We start from the raw sequence: 15,565 nt of genomic DNA on the forward strand, positions 1-15,565 counted from the left end.
TAAGTTTGTTTGTATATTTGTTTACATTTCCGAAGAAAGACTCTTATTACGAATTATTAAAGTGTGTTTTGTTCATTTTGCTTTGGTGCTAATATTAATTAAACCGAATTTGGTTAACTTACTAAGATAAACTTTTGTGCACTTTTAACTAAATGGCAATATACAATTTTGGCTAATTGTTCATAAGCCTGAAGGGGAGAATTACCGTATTTTTCAATCTCGAAATGAACACAAACTTGAACTGAAACAGTGTGACCTGCACACCGTTAGCGAAATATACCACAAAAATACAAATTATTTATTTTCTCTCCCACATCGGTTTGAAAGCATTAATTCTGTAATGCAAGTGTTTACACCAAACTTAAAAAGTAAACAAACTATTCGTATACATACATATGTTTAATTAATTTATTAACATATTTATTAAGTCTACTTATTTAAGTTTCGCATAACATTTAGGAAATGTTAAGTGTCAACAAAATAAATATTCTTGACTTTTGTTAGCTTTGTGCGATATTCCGGAATTCCCAATTATTTATTTTACATATTGTATATGTATGTGTGTATAAATATATGTCGGATCTTAAATTATGGTAGTCAGTGTAAAAGACTTAAATCAAATACGCGTACCAAGTGACATTTCTTGTCTCTACACTATAACGGTTGTTTGTTAGTACGCTTTGATCCTTCTATTCGCCAGATGGTCAGGATAGTTCGATGCGAACATGAGAGAGAGAGATGTTGCGTGAGGATAGAGGTTCGAAAGAGAGATACACACTACGATTGTTGTGCGTGTATGCTTGAGCCACTGCGAGAGACAGAGATAGAAGTATGTTCGTTGCAGCTTTTCTGAAGAGCATTTTCGGTATGCAAAAAGGTTGGCGAACACTTCTAAGTTGGCAGTGGCGTGATCAAGTTTATTCGCCGTATACAATCCGCGTAATATAATTTGGAAGAAAATAATAATAACCCGACATACATATACACATTTGGTTTGTTAATATGAAATGAAACTAATCGGAGTCATCAAACATCGACGTAAAATTCCGAAAGCGAGTGTTCAAATACTCTATCTCGGATCGGAAAAGGGTTTGTTGCAGTATCATATTCTCATACGAATGGTGTTCATCCTCATCGTCGTCGGAGTCCGGAAATCGAAATCGAGGTTGACATTGGTTGTGATGGTGACATTGGGTCTGCCTTCGATTGTGGCTGCTAGGAACTTGGTGCAGACTTTGGCTCTGTCTTTGGCCTTGGCCTTGGCTTTGTCTATAGCTCTGCGTCCGGCTTGAAGGTGAGGGAGTTGCGTCCATGTCCAAATAGATTTGGAAATAATCGTCATTTCTCTTGCGGCAAATAGGGCAATCCCTTGACCTGCAATATACCAATAAATATTCCAGAATTGTATCAAAAAAGTTGAGCTTGATTCTGTTTCTGCTCTTTATACCCGCTACCCATAGGGTAGAAGGGTATTATAACTTTGTGCCGGCAGGAAATGTATGTAACAGGTAGAAGGAGGCATCTCCGACCCTATAAAGTATATATATTCTTGATCAGCGTCAACAGCCGAGACGATATAGCCATGTCCGTCTGTCCGTCCGTCCGTCTGTCCGTATGAACACCTAGATCTCAGAGACTATAAGAGATAGAGCTATAATTTTTTTTCGACAGCATTTGTTATGTTTGCACGCAGATCAAGTTGGTTTCAAATTTTTGCCACGCCCACTTCCGCCCCTGCAAATCAAAATAATCGAATAACAAGCGTAATTTTAAATGCGGTACTATATCGAGATTGTCAGCCAAAGCAACTAAGACCCCCAGTAAGTAGGCGTTTTTACCCATACAAAAGTATTTCTTTAATAGCTTCCACAATTTTTTTCTGATCGCAACCAAATAGGGATCAGGGATCATAACTACTATAGTAATTATTGTATATACCAAAATTCGCAACTCTAGCTTTAAAATTACGCTTGTTATTCGATTTTTTTGATTTGAGGGGGCGGAAGTAGGCGTGGCAAAAATTTGAAACAAACTTGATCTGCGTGCAAACATAACAAATGCTGTCGAAAAAAATTATAGCTCTATCTCTTATAGTCTCTGAGATCTAGGTGTTCATACGGACGGACGGACAGACACACAGACGGACAGACGGACATGGCTATATCGTCTCGGCTGTTGACGCTGATCAAGAATATATATACTTTATAGGGTCGGAGATGCCTCCTTCTACCTGTTACATACATTTCCTGCCGGCACAAAGTTATAATACCCTTCTACCCTATGGGTAGCGGGTATAAAAACTGGAAACATACATACATACATACATATATCTATGAAATTACTTACTGTTTTTGCCACTCATTGAGGCAAGTGCCGTGAACAAGGTGTCCACATTTGGCAGCCAGGACGATATCTGTGGCCGTGTAATGTTCCAAGCAGATGCCACAACGCACTTGGCAAATAATGTTGTTGCTGCCGCTGCTGCTACTGCGTCTGGCACTCATCGTTGCAATTGATCAACTAGCATTAACTATTGCAGTGGCATTATATGAGTAAAGTGCATGGCTTATCAGCATCTATTGTTTCCGAAGCAAGTGCAGCGATTTTGTTTGCTAAATCATCATTCAATCGAATTTAAGAGAACATATGTATGTACATACTTACATATATACATAGGCATAACCCAATTCGGGAATTTGTGTCAATTCCGATATGATACATATGTACATACAAAGATCGCTGAGCGTGTGCAAACTCTCTTCCTATCTCCCTCTCTCTCCTTCTATCTCTAAACTCTAGAGATAACGATGCTAAATATGTAAACAATGTGTTTTTTTTTATTGTTTGTAGTACTATATATTCGATTACTTAGAGTGCGTCTGTAGGTATAATACATTTTAAATATACATACATAAATAATATGGAATGCTTCATATAAGAAACTAGTTATCAATTAAGATCAAGGTCTCAGGCGTGTCCCCAACCAATCTGATCTTACCGTACGTACATGGCATAGTAAAAAATCATTTGAAAAAATGGCATATAAATATATAGCAAAGCTATGGTCGAGTGGGCGCGACCATCTAATCTGATGATAAGCCTAGCATCCAGCTTAACAGAGCGATAAGCCTTCACTGTTATACACCAGCGTTCCGTCAAAAGCTAACACAACAGCTCTGTTAAATGCAGGCTGTCAATTTAACAGCAGCTGTTAACGTTCGCTTAATGCAAACTGTTGCGGCGCTTACAAATGTAAAGAGTGATTAATTCTAATTGTGTGGGCAACGATAAATAGTTATGTTTACGATTATGAAGTAGTATGTGAAATTATATACTATATATGCAGATGCAGTGTAATTTGATTAGCTACTTCGCATGCTTTGCTGTCATGTAACTTTAAGCACAAATATCGATCGCCTATCGAACTTGAAATATATCGAACTCGATGTTATCGGCGCAGCTAAGTAAATTACACAGCATATGTTGGTGTGTGTGTGTGTATGTGTGTTTATAACGCAAGTGTATTGCGATGTTTTGGAATTAAAGCATTTCGTTAGTCTTTTGTATTGGGAAACATTGCTGCTTGTTGCACTTTACTGGCACTAGCAGTGTCCTGCTGCACTGCATCCTTGGCTGGAATGTGTGCGTCGCTATAAGACTGCATTCGCTTCGGACTGTTTACGTTCATGTAAATGGGCGATTTCGTGACTTTGCTCGCCGCCATTGCCGCCGCCGCCGCTGCCACGTTGTTGGGAGCGAGGGGATGCGCTGCAGTTTGCGGTGGCGGTGGAGCTGGACTCTCTGGTGGGGACGTCGCTGTCGGACTGGGCGTGGCGGGTAGTTCCTCCTCCTCCAGTATGATGTCGTCCCCGACCATTGTGATGCGGCGCAACGGCGCTGAGCCGCTGCCCATTGAGCCAGCTCCTGGCCGATAGATGGCGCTGCTCTGGCTCACGCTGCTGTTGTTGCTGTTCCCGCTGCTGTTGAAGCCGTTGTTGATGTAGGAGTGATTGTTCTTCTTGAGCGGCAGCATCCGGCTGCTGCCCGCCGCCGCGTTGCCCAACGTGACCGATGGCGGCGGGGGCGGGCACGTGATCGTTGGCGTGGGCGTGGACGTTGATGTGGGCATAACCAATGTCGGCAGATTCGATTTGCTTATCAGATCGGGGCCCCTTGACATTAGCTCCAGCGATTGTGTCGACTTTTGCGATGCAGAGGGCTGGCAATCGGATGTCTGCACCGTGTTGGTTGTTGCCGCTCCCGATGCCGATCCCGATACCGTTGCCGTTGCTGTTGCGCCGCCCGACATCTGGGAGACGATGGTGCGGCTGTGGTTGTTGCTCAATCCGGTATCTTTCCATTTCTCTGAAACGAATGGTGACCGTGACTTAGTCCTAGGAGTTCGCATGCGCCTCTCAACTGAACATCTCCCTCTGACACCTACCTGCCGCACTGCTTGCCCCCCCCCATTGGTCTTGCCAAATGGGAGGAGGAGACGCGCCGGCTGGCAGAGCACGACCGTCTTGTAGGCCTTGCGATACTGCTTGTTCATGATCACATAGATGATCGGATTGATGCACGCCGACAGATAGAGCATGATGTAGCTGAAGATGTGCCAACTGGGATGATCGACATCCTTGTCTGCGACCTTGACGATCGTGATGGGCAGATAGCAGATGACAAATGACAGAAAAATGGCCAACACCATTTTGGTGATGCGCCACTCGTTGCGCTTGGCGCGAACCTCACGCTGATCCTTCACCCGGATCGCAGGTTGTTTGCCCCCGCCCGTGGCTATCGCTGCTTCGGGCACGTCGGTGGAGTAGCTGCTGCTGCTGTCCGAGGAGACGCGACTGGCGGGCAAACCTCCAGCTCCAGCTGCCGTCTGAGACTGAGTCTGACTATCGCCAGCATTGCCACCAGTTGGCAAGGATGTGGCCGTAGCCACGGGACGTAAGTTATTCGGTATGGAGTTCTGCTTGTTCGCATGACGTTTCAGCCGCTGCTCGGACTTATGGACCACCCAAAAAGATCTTGGCATAGCAGGCAATGATCACCAGGCAGGGGATCACAAACGCCGTGATAAACAACGTTGTCTTGCTGCTGTGGCCGTGATCATCGCTCATAATCGAGCACGTTTGCAGGCGATCGTCGTAGCCAAAGCGTCCCCAGGCGCCCAGCAATGTGGGCAACTGCATGCCATAGGAGATTAGCCAGCAGGCGGCGATCATGACGGCGATCCAATGGCGCTTGTAGATGCGCGCATAGCAGCCATGATGGGTGATCATCACATAGCGATTGATCGTGATCATGGCAATGCAGAGCAGCGAGACTCCAATGTTCCCATACTGTATGAATGGAATGAGGCGACAGAGGACCGCGCCATGTCGCCACGTGCCCTGGACAAATCGCAGTCCCTGAAAGGGTAGCACCAAAGCGCAGAATAGTAAATCGGCTATGCAGAGACTGAAACGAAAAAGGGGAGGATCAGTTGACAGACTTCTTATATTCTTAGTGGGACTTACCTAATTATGAAGGCGGCGGCCACGTTGCGCACTTTGGGGCACTTGAGCAATGCTACAACGGTCAGAAAGTTGCCACAGATGCCAACGATCATGATCAGAAAGGTCATGATCGCCGCAAAAGTTAGCAATGATTGTGAGAAGCTGAAAACAATAAGATACTATAAGTGATCGTCGAAGTCAAAGTGGAAGTCGCAGTCAATTTTTTATTTTATGTTTTTTTTTTTTATAAATATATCGCTCGTTGAGTGTCCGTTGGCAACCTTTAGCCTTCTTCTATCATATTATCATGCAGAGCACTTCCGTTGCCAAGAATCGCTGCCTTTGTGTGAGCTGACCGAGTGACTCTCGCTCTCTCTTTCTCTCGCTGATGATCATCGCCGCTTGAAATGGTGCGCGTAATATTAACGATCTGTTATCAGACCTTTCACACTGCATTGAGCTGGTGGCAATCTATAATTACCCAGCGCAGAGCAGGCCACGCCAGGCCAACTGATAGGGTCGAGGGCAAGCAACCTACCCGCTTTCATCGGCAGCATCCAGTGCAATCGTTGGTCCCGGTTGCGGATCCATATCGCCGCCATACCCCAGTCCCGCTGTTGTGTCGTCACTCATGCTACAATGTAAAGAAATACGCATCAGTTTTGTGCTTGAGGCAGGCCTACTCATTTTAAGTGGAGTGCCGTAAACTGTTGATAAGGTCAAGAGCCTCGTGCTTTATACTCGCTGTTATATACCGAGCGCGTAATGTGTAAGAGAAGTGAGAAGGTTCTATGGTATTACCTCAGCCTTCTGCTGTCTGTTTAATCCCGATTGAGAAATAAGAAGTGATTAAACAACTGTCAATTAAACCATAACACTAATCTAGCCTCCTGTTTTATACCGAGCGCGTAACGAGTAAACAGAAGAGAGAAGATTCTATGATAATACCACAGTCTTATGTTTCCTATTTAATCCCGAGTAAGGAATATCTAGAGACTAACTTGTAGTGAATCAGCAGTTAACTTAACCTGAACATTAATTCAACCTTCTGTCTTATACAGAGCGATAAACAATTGACGAGTAGCTTGTAACGAGTAGAGAGCAACGAGTAGAAACAAATGACAACCGGTGAATTTATTTTAGAGTTAAATTGCCTTCGTTATCCCGAGCGAGGAGCAACAATCTCGAGCAAGTAACTTGCTACTTGCAACGAGTAGCGAGCAGCGAGAAGTGACAATAGACTGTCGACAAGCAACCACCATCAACTGGCAACTAAACTCTAATATTGTCGCAGCTTGATCTGCAAGACATCGCTGACCAAGTGTCACCCCACCCGGGGATCTCAGTCTTACATGCGGGGTCTCTCTCTTTTGTTTTGCACTCGCTTCGCATTGGCTGCTGTTCCAGCAAATTAGTGTCAATTAAATAATTTAAAGAGGTCACAGACATACACAGTCTCACATAGAAGAACTTGGAACCCATCTCGCATCTCCCAGCCATGCACCATCTCTTTGGGCTCTAGCTCTGGGTGCAAAGATCAACGCCGAACCTTAATTAATTGAGTGTTCTCGAGTCGCTACCAATATGACACGACATTTGCGACACACAAATGCCGGAACACTTGAAAACTGACTACTTACGATCATGTAGTCCATACTTTATACATATGTATTTATTATTATATATTTATACATTTCTATTTCTGAGAAGTCGACGCCCAGTTTCGTACGAATAACTTTTTAACTTTGATGGAACATCATGAATTTGGAATGCGGCATCTCGAAATTGAAATAAAAATGGAAGTTATTTGAAAGATTGTAGTATTATTTATTTGCACAATATATCGTTCCCGCCACTAGATAAACATGACTGAATCATTGTTTCTTGATGGTTTCCTATGAGTAAAATGCTAAGTATATATTATATATATAATAACGATTTGGTTGACCTGATAATAAAATCGTATTCGAGAGAAGCATATGTGACCATGGTGAAGTATATTCAAAAATCCTCATGGCAGCTATCAATTTAGTTTATGTTGAGTTTCAAAACTCAACTATAGATACAAATATATATAAATATAATAAAAAACTTTCAAATAGTATGCACAACAATTTCTTTACAACAATTATGTATATTAAACTGTTTCATATTTAATTCCATAGGTTAATTCACTAATATGTATTTTGATGTTCACATATTTATTATTATTAAGTCACTTTACATGCTATCTAGATTATCATAATAATCGTATTCTGATTTACAATCTATATGAAGTTGACTAAAAGAAAATCTAAATATAAGAAATGGTGGTGAGTTCCCTGTTAGATCACTTATTGAAAGATTATGACATTACATACATACGTTCTGTATAGATTCGATTCAACATTTAAATATTATATTATTCAATATTAGAAGATTGAACTTGCAAATGACTTTGAAAGATCAGTTGGCACTCAAAGCGAATGTTAGTTTGAAATACACTTCCAACCATCTAACGATCTTCACTAATTGCTAAAGGTAAAGATCGCTGGTTGCGTATACGCACTGTTAAACAGCTATCGATCGCTTGCGCAAACAATCTTTCGATTGTTTGTTATTATTAAGTTAGGCATGCAGTGTGTGTGTGTGTGTGTGTTTGAGTTTGTGGACGCTATCTTATCAGTGCTAGAGTAACTGACTCGTACCTGGTTTTGGTTTACTTGTGTTTGTGTGCTGCACATGCGATCGGTATAAGATGTTGACGGTTTCCCACACAGCTGTATTGACACACGCTTCAATTCAGATTCTAAATCTAATTCCGATTGTAATTGCGACACACTCAAATCACGAATCACTCACAGCGAGTGCACAGATCACAGATCGGAGATCGGGGATCGGGGATCGGGGATCATCAAGCGGGACTCTCCAACAACTAACGGACAGTCGGTCTTATCAGCGTACACACGAATGTAGAGTTCGATTAGAGTAGAGTTCTGCTTTTGTTGTTCCATACACGTTCACGTAATCGCGATTCGATTTATTGTTCAATTGTGTTTCATGAATGTTATTTTATAAATGTTATTTTTCGAATTGAAATTCAAAAGCTAAAAACGCGTTCAGGTGCTATGAGTAATAACTGTGAACTCAACTGAGACACCACTCGACTGAGCTTCAAATGTAAACAGTTGTCATCGCAACCGAGTATCCGCTCTCTCGCTCTCTCTCTCTCTCTCTTTCTTAGTGTGACTGAGGCTGCGATGGATACGAGGCGCAAGGGGTTTAAGGTGGCTGCGGGGGAAGAGAGAAAGGGGCCTGTCCGGTGATTCAAATGCGGCAGCGACTCGTCGATCACAACACGATCATGACTAATACGCTTGGGATTCAAGCATTTGCAGACTTTGCGACTTCGTCTTCTGCTTCTTCGGGCAGGTAGAAAAGTGTTGCAACCGAGTTGCGGCATTCACTCGGCCATCGTTCGGCTTATCAACGCGGGTCAACGCGATCAAAACAAAACAAAAAACAACAAACAGACGAAATACACTGTGACACACGCACTCACTCACTCGCGCTAGCAAAATCGGGCAAATGGCAAAGGAGAAAAGGCAAATTAACTGTAACGGACAAATTGCGTTTCGTCGCCTTCGCGCTTGCGTTTGTCTACAACGACTGCACATTATCGGCGCGCCGCTCCATTTGTTACCAGCATCGCTGTCGCTGTCGCCGTCGCCGCCGCCGCCGCCGCAGTCGCTGTCACTGTTGCAGTCGGCGTCTACGTCGCTGCTGATGTCGCAAATGATATTGCCCGTAGAATTGTTGACAATATTGCTCTTCAATGAACGCACGCGCGCGGCTCGCTCTCAATCTCGATCTCCCTCTCTCTCCATTCTTCACTCACCATGCTCCACACAACCCACACAGCACAATGAGCGCTCTGCGCTCTCTCTCTCGCTTTGTGCTCGTCATCAATCGCTTTCGCTCTCATTGCTGTTGTCGTTGTCATTCGGTCACAATTGTTGAGCGTCATTGTTATTGTACTTACATATGTATTTGTTAGACAGCATTGAAACCATGGTGGTGGGGCTTTGGAGGGGGTGCTCGATTTGCGATCGCGTTAGGTTCACTCTATGTGTGTGAGTGTGTGTATGTGTGCGTATTGCATGCCTGTTGCGCTGTGTCTGTGAGTTTGGGAGATAAACGAGACGACGACATGCACGACGAGGCGTGACCCGTTATTCACATTCCCATCAACTGGAATGGTTGCATCTAGTCTGGCCCAGTGAATCACATATGCACATATGCACATAGATACTCACACACTCATTGCCAGGAGCGGCATGTGAATTTAATAAGACAGTGAAACCTCCACTGGACGGACACGCATGGTTGGACATGGGATCTTGACCTCGAGATTTGTCTATCGTTAGCTCGCTCGATTCTCAAGCTGTTTTGATTTTGTTAGAAGCGTATTATAAATTATTGTCGAAATTAGTCAGCTATATTGTAGACAACCGATATGAATATATTCCCCTGAATTTCAACATTCAATTTGTTTATGTGTTTATTTTAATTATTTACCATTTGCAACATATTATTTCAAAATTAATTGCTACATTTGTTGTTACTCATAATTCAATTACACTCAAAGAAGAGACAGTCATGGAAAGAATTTCTATGAGCAATCTCAGCGAAGCTATGACATAAAATAAAAACAAGTTATATGAGATAATAATATGTATATATACTTTATAGGGTCGGAGATGCCTCCTTCTATCTGTTATATACATTTCCTACCGGCACAAAGTTATAATAATATAATATAATAATAATATAAAAACACACCTAGATCTATCAAATTCAATGACAACTCGAAATGAAGTTTAAATAATATTGTAAAATAACTCAGATACCTTTGCAAACATAATCTTAGTAAGGTTATATAGACGATTGTTTATTGTAGAAACACATTCATAGACATTCATAGACATTCAAATAAAAATAAACTAATTATTCTGAAATAAACAACCTAATACTAATACTAAACTAAATACTAATACAATGGAAATATTAAACTTCGTTGAAAAATTTGGAGACGCAATTTATTCTAATAAAAAGGCAGGTGTGTTGGTGGCAATTGTCTATTCTTGCCAATTCATAATAAGAACAGTCGTAAATATATCACCTGGAGTTCTGCAAATTTTACGGAAACTTATCCGTGACTTAAAAAGTCTAGTAAAACCCCGTCAAAGCGTCACCACGATAGCTGACCATTCTCACAGAACTCTGAAGAGGCTTGCGTTAGATTGTAAAGAGCGACGGCACAGGCTTGGTAAGCATCTGATCTAACAGATTACAGCTCGAAGAATAGCTCTGAAATCAATCTTCAATTTAATTAGTATAACTCACACAATTGTTTCATCATACCATTAACATTACCTTTCTGATTAAGCTCAATTTTTATTCGGAATGAATCAAAATCAGAGCTCGCAAATAACTGTTGACCGTTTCTCGTTGTCTTATCATGATTCTTTACGAAAAGTCTCAATGAGCAACAAATGTATGGCTTCTTTACTATTGATGCTGTCTCGGCTATTGATGCTGATCAAGAATATATATATATTTTATTGGCTCGGAGATGCCTCCTTCTACCTGTTACATACATTGCCTTCTACCCTATGAGTAGCGGGTATAAAAACGGTCGATAGTTATTTGCGAGCTATGATCAAAATCAAATTCCTCAACTATCCATTTTGTTGACAAAAGTCACATTCGCCTCGAATTTTAAATCGAATATCTTTGAACTATCAATTAGGTTTAATTTATTTTGTAAACAATTGTTTTGAAAATTTAAATTTAGTTTAAATAATAAAAATCACAAAGTATTATAATTAAATTTCTAATATAAATATAATTTGTTGTGGTTTTGTATTATTAAAGGCATTTGATATGTTCATGAAATCACAATTATTATTTAATGTCTCTAGTTTCAAGTTTCCAAATTTAAAGTTGCTGTCTCTATTTTCAAGTTCCCAATTAGTTTTAGCATTAAATCAAGTTCTATATTATAAAACCGTATTCTAAATATGTACATATGTCTCGATTTCCTGTTGTCAAGTAATGCATAATCTTCATTAGAAGACAGAGAGACAGATCATAATCTTTCCCAGTTCCATGTCGGTTCGCATTGAATCGCCATAGAATCGCCAAGAATAGCCCATCATTTTACATTCGACTTCGAACTCTTGCAGGAGTCTCGCAAGTCTATATGGGCAGGATCCTGGGCACCCTACCTGGTCTGCACTTACTGGCCCAAGATACAATTTCAAATCTGGAGAATGGCAATATGACTATCAAACGCATGCATAAACTAATGCCCCATTATGTGAAGGCCCTGGTGATGGAGGAGTCGCGTCGGGAGCGGCCGGATGCCCCGCTGGAGGATCCCAATGCGCCCAGCGTGCTGCCGAAGCGCGCATGGAGAAGGTAGGAAGTGTTTTAATTACAGCGGTAATCCAACCAACCTACCCAACCAACAAACAACCAAACCAAACCAACCACGACTGCTGCCAACTTTTCCCCAGACTCCCCAAAGCAGCACAAACATCAATCCCAGTCCCATAACCTGCATAATTCTCCAACAGGGTTGGAGTCCAACCCGTCAATTGGCAGAGTGTTAATTTGGCTACATAGCAAATAAAGAACAAACAAGTAAGAAAGCTACAGTCGAGTGTGCTCGACTGTGAGAGACCCGCTACCCATTTTGAATAAAAGTAAAATATTCCGGTATTATTTTCAAAATATACCGAAAATACTACACAAATTCTAAAAATATACCAAATTGCGTATTTGATATATAGATATATAGTACCACATTCAAAATATACCATAGACGGCTCAATATACCAGATTGTCAGCCAAAGCAACTAAGACCCCTAGTGAGTAGGCGTTGTTGTCCATTCGAAAGTATTTTTTTTAATAACTTCCACAATCTGATCGTAACCAAATCGGGGATGACAATTACTATAGTTGTTATTGTATACCCAAAATTCGAAGAAAATTCTAGCTTTAAAATTACGCTTGTTATTCGTTTTTTTGATTTGTTGGGGCGGGAGTGGGCGTGGGAAATTTTTTAAGCAAACTTGATCTGTGTGCAAACATAACAAATAAATTATAGCTCTATCTCTTATAGTCTCTGAGATGTAGGTGTTCAAACGGGCGGACGGACAGACGGACATGGCTAGGTCGTCTCGGCTATTGATGATGATCAAGAATATATATACTTCGGTCGGAGATGCCTACTTCTACCTGTTACATACATTTCCTGCCGGCACAAAGTTATAATACCCTTCTACCCTATTGGTAGCGGGTATAACAAGAATTGTCCCCAAATTTTGTAATCCCAAATATCGACTTGTTGACTTTTAAGAACTTCTATTGAAAGGGTAGCGGGTATCCCAAGTAGACATAGAAAGACACATGCGAAATTCTAGTCCTCCGGCGGAAACCCACCAACAAAGAAACATGAACTAGAACCGTGAACCATGAACCAGAACTAGAACCACAACCAGTACAAAATCAGAACAGACCAAAAACAACGCAACGTTAGGATCGACTTCTAAAGTAATCTATATCGAGTCTTTTTTTTCTACTAGGCGGAATTCAATTGAACCATCGGCCAAGCAAAAGCTGAAAGAAAAATTTAAAGAAAATCCGAGTCCAACCTATGAAGAAATCACTCGCTTAGCATCCGAGATTAATTTAGATTGTAAGGTGGTACGGAATTGGTTTGCTAATGAAAGACAACATAGAAAACATTTGTGTAACCATTAAGGACTGACTAACAGCAAGAGCAGTCAGTTTTCAATTGTTGCTAAAGAGTTCTTCTGACTCAGTTGAACACACACACACCTACACACACACAAATACTCTGCATGACACTCACTCTCACTCTCATTCCATTTGCCAGCCCATTCCTATTCGCCTCCCATCCCATTCCCATTTGCGCTCTACTCAATGAACTGCTGCTGCCCGTTGCCCGCAGACAACGTTCCACTGCCACTGTTTTATATTTATGTATGTACATACTTATAAATATATGTATGAACATGCAAATGTATGTATGTATGTATGTATATTGTATGCTTCGATTTTGTTTTTTGATGTTTTTTTTTTTAACTGCTGCTGCTGTTTGCCTGGTTAATTAATTAAGTCTCCCATTTTATACCACGAGACCATCATGACCCAGCCACAGTTGCAGCACCATCCGCATCCCCATCCCTATTCCCATTCCAAATCGAATCCATTTGCTATGACGGCATCGAGTTTATAGGCACTTCCAATTGGAGCTCGGGTCATTCTAGAGTTCACTTGCCAAGAAAGTATCACTCGCTAGCTCTCTCTCTCACTGTCTTTCTCTTGGCTTTTTGTTTGTGTGGTCTGCTGTCTGCTGTCTTATGTATGTATGTAGGCATGTGTGTACACAGAGCACTCATACATTATGTTCTAGTGTATTATTCTTGCTTTAATAGCAACTTCAGATTCTACTAGACTCCAGATACATTTATACGCTTAATTAGCAGGTCTTTTTATGCATATAAATTTCTAATTTTTGCATTTAACGATTTTATGTTAATTTCAAATAGATACATCATAGTAGACACAATATGGACACAATGTGATACAGCTGATCGTTTGAGAAATAAGCTCTAAAATACGTTTGATCAAAATTGATTGCGATCAAGAAAGAATGTATTAATGGCATTTATATTAAAATTAAAATCTTTCTATAATCTCTAAGCAAATAATATGAATAATATGTTTATAAGATTTCTTTAACTTGAACTTGGGCAATATAGGAAATACAGAATACCGTATGCAAAGCTCTCTTCCCTCCGCTAGATGTAGTGGCAAGAAACTCGTAAATTAGCCAGAAGAATTCCTCATTGCACACGGCTGAGTACTCCGTGAGTGCCTCCTCCACATGCTATGCTTTTAGTAGCGCCTACTCAGTGAGTTCCTCTACCGGGAATATTCCCTTTGCCCGTGCACAAATCTGATGCTGATACTGATGCTGTGTCTGATGATGCTCTCTCTTATTTTTGTTGTTGTTGCTTTGTTTTGTGGCCATATCATGCTTATAATATCGCCAGTGAGGCGGAAGAAACTACTCGTACTATTCGTACTATGTATGCATGACTATTGCTGCTTTTCAGCTCGCAAGATTTGTACAAATATTCAATTTGGAAATCGCGAGAGACCTCAATTCTTCAGGGCAACGGGCAATAGAAATACATTGTTCGTGATAGTATATTTGCAACATATGCTGCGAAGAATTGTTGCATGCAGCCCTCGCATATTGTATTGTATTTGAGAATTCCAAAAAAGAAACAATACCAAAAACAAAAAAAAAAATATCTAGCTAGTGTATGTATAAGAACAATGTAAACAAAGCGGTCCGCTCATTCCAAATTACCCGATGATGAAGTCAATTGTTGTATACAATAAAAATTGTGTTGTTTTCCTTTTTCCGAAAGTTTCGTTTCATTTTCCATACCCTGTAACCCGTTGAAGTATTAGAAATAACGTATCATCCTTTCATTTTCTCTGCAATAACCCAATAATCTCAGCAACTACATGAACTGGAGCTGCAAAATTTCGCATATGGAATCACACAAGCCTTTTATTCATAAATCTTTAATAAGAAATAATAAGAAAATATCCCAAGGAACTCAGTCATTATGTTACCTGTAGATAATTGTTAATATTGACTTTTGTTACTAAATTTCTTACTATTAATGCAACAAACTTTTCAAATAATGTATGTTATTTGTTTTGATTTGAACTTGCAACTTATAAAAATATATTAGAATGTGTTTTTCGCAACTCGTTTAAAAGATCCTCATAATAACTCTAGTAACTCAGGATCCAAGCTAAATAAAGCGATGCATGTTCTTTTAAAGAGCTTTAAAATTAATTTATTGAAATTATCAAAAACATTTTTGAGATTGAAAGAAATGTAATACATTTTGAAATGGGTATCCCCAAGTCGTGCGTAGCTTGCCATAGCTCTCTATTTGTGTGCA

General features: G+C 40.6%; 3 protein-coding genes across 4 annotated transcripts; 1 reads left to right on the forward strand and 2 right to left on the reverse strand.

Annotated features, from left to right (window-relative positions):
- Window positions 1–406: 406 nt before the first annotated feature.
- LOC132795933 (E3 ubiquitin-protein ligase RNF13-like) lies at window positions 407–2,590 on the reverse strand. The gene is made up of 2 exons (XM_060806899.1): window positions 2,347–2,590; window positions 407–1,374 (listed from the first exon to the last, which is right to left on the reverse strand). The coding sequence occupies exons 1-2, from the start codon at window positions 2,502–2,504 to the stop codon at window positions 1,014–1,016; spliced, it is 519 nt and encodes a 172-aa protein (XP_060662882.1). The 5' UTR covers window positions 2,505–2,590; the 3' UTR covers window positions 407–1,013.
- Window positions 2,591–3,039: 449 nt separating this feature from the next.
- LOC132796152 (G-protein coupled receptor moody) lies at window positions 3,040–6,632 on the reverse strand. Its single transcript, XM_060807215.1, is given in 6 exon segments — window positions 3,040–4,363; window positions 4,445–5,029; window positions 5,031–5,466; window positions 5,526–5,666; window positions 6,043–6,138; window positions 6,533–6,632. Coding segments are annotated over 6 exon segments (2,076 nt in total). The 5' UTR covers window positions 6,541–6,632; the 3' UTR covers window positions 3,040–3,553.
- A 3,822-nt stretch (window positions 6,633–10,454) lies between these two features.
- Window positions 10,455–15,561, forward strand: LOC132797423 (POU domain, class 2, transcription factor 3-like). 2 transcript variants are annotated; one of them, XM_060809194.1, is made up of 3 exons: window positions 10,455–10,812; window positions 11,732–11,966; window positions 13,136–15,561. In XM_060809194.1, the coding sequence occupies exons 1-3, from the start codon at window positions 10,542–10,544 to the stop codon at window positions 13,311–13,313; spliced, it is 684 nt and encodes a 227-aa protein (XP_060665177.1). In that variant the 5' UTR covers window positions 10,455–10,541; the 3' UTR covers window positions 13,314–15,561. The 2 variants fall into 2 exon arrangements, with proteins under 2 accessions (XP_060665177.1, XP_060665178.1); XM_060809195.1 differs by lacking the exon at window positions 10,455–10,812 and adding an exon at window positions 11,468–11,660.
- Window positions 15,562–15,565: the final 4 nt, after the last annotated feature.

The sequence above is a fragment of the Drosophila nasuta genome, chromosome X (assembly GCF_023558535.2).
Source record: "Drosophila nasuta strain 15112-1781.00 chromosome X, ASM2355853v1, whole genome shotgun sequence".
NCBI lineage: Eukaryota > Metazoa > Arthropoda > Insecta > Diptera > Drosophilidae > Drosophila > Drosophila nasuta.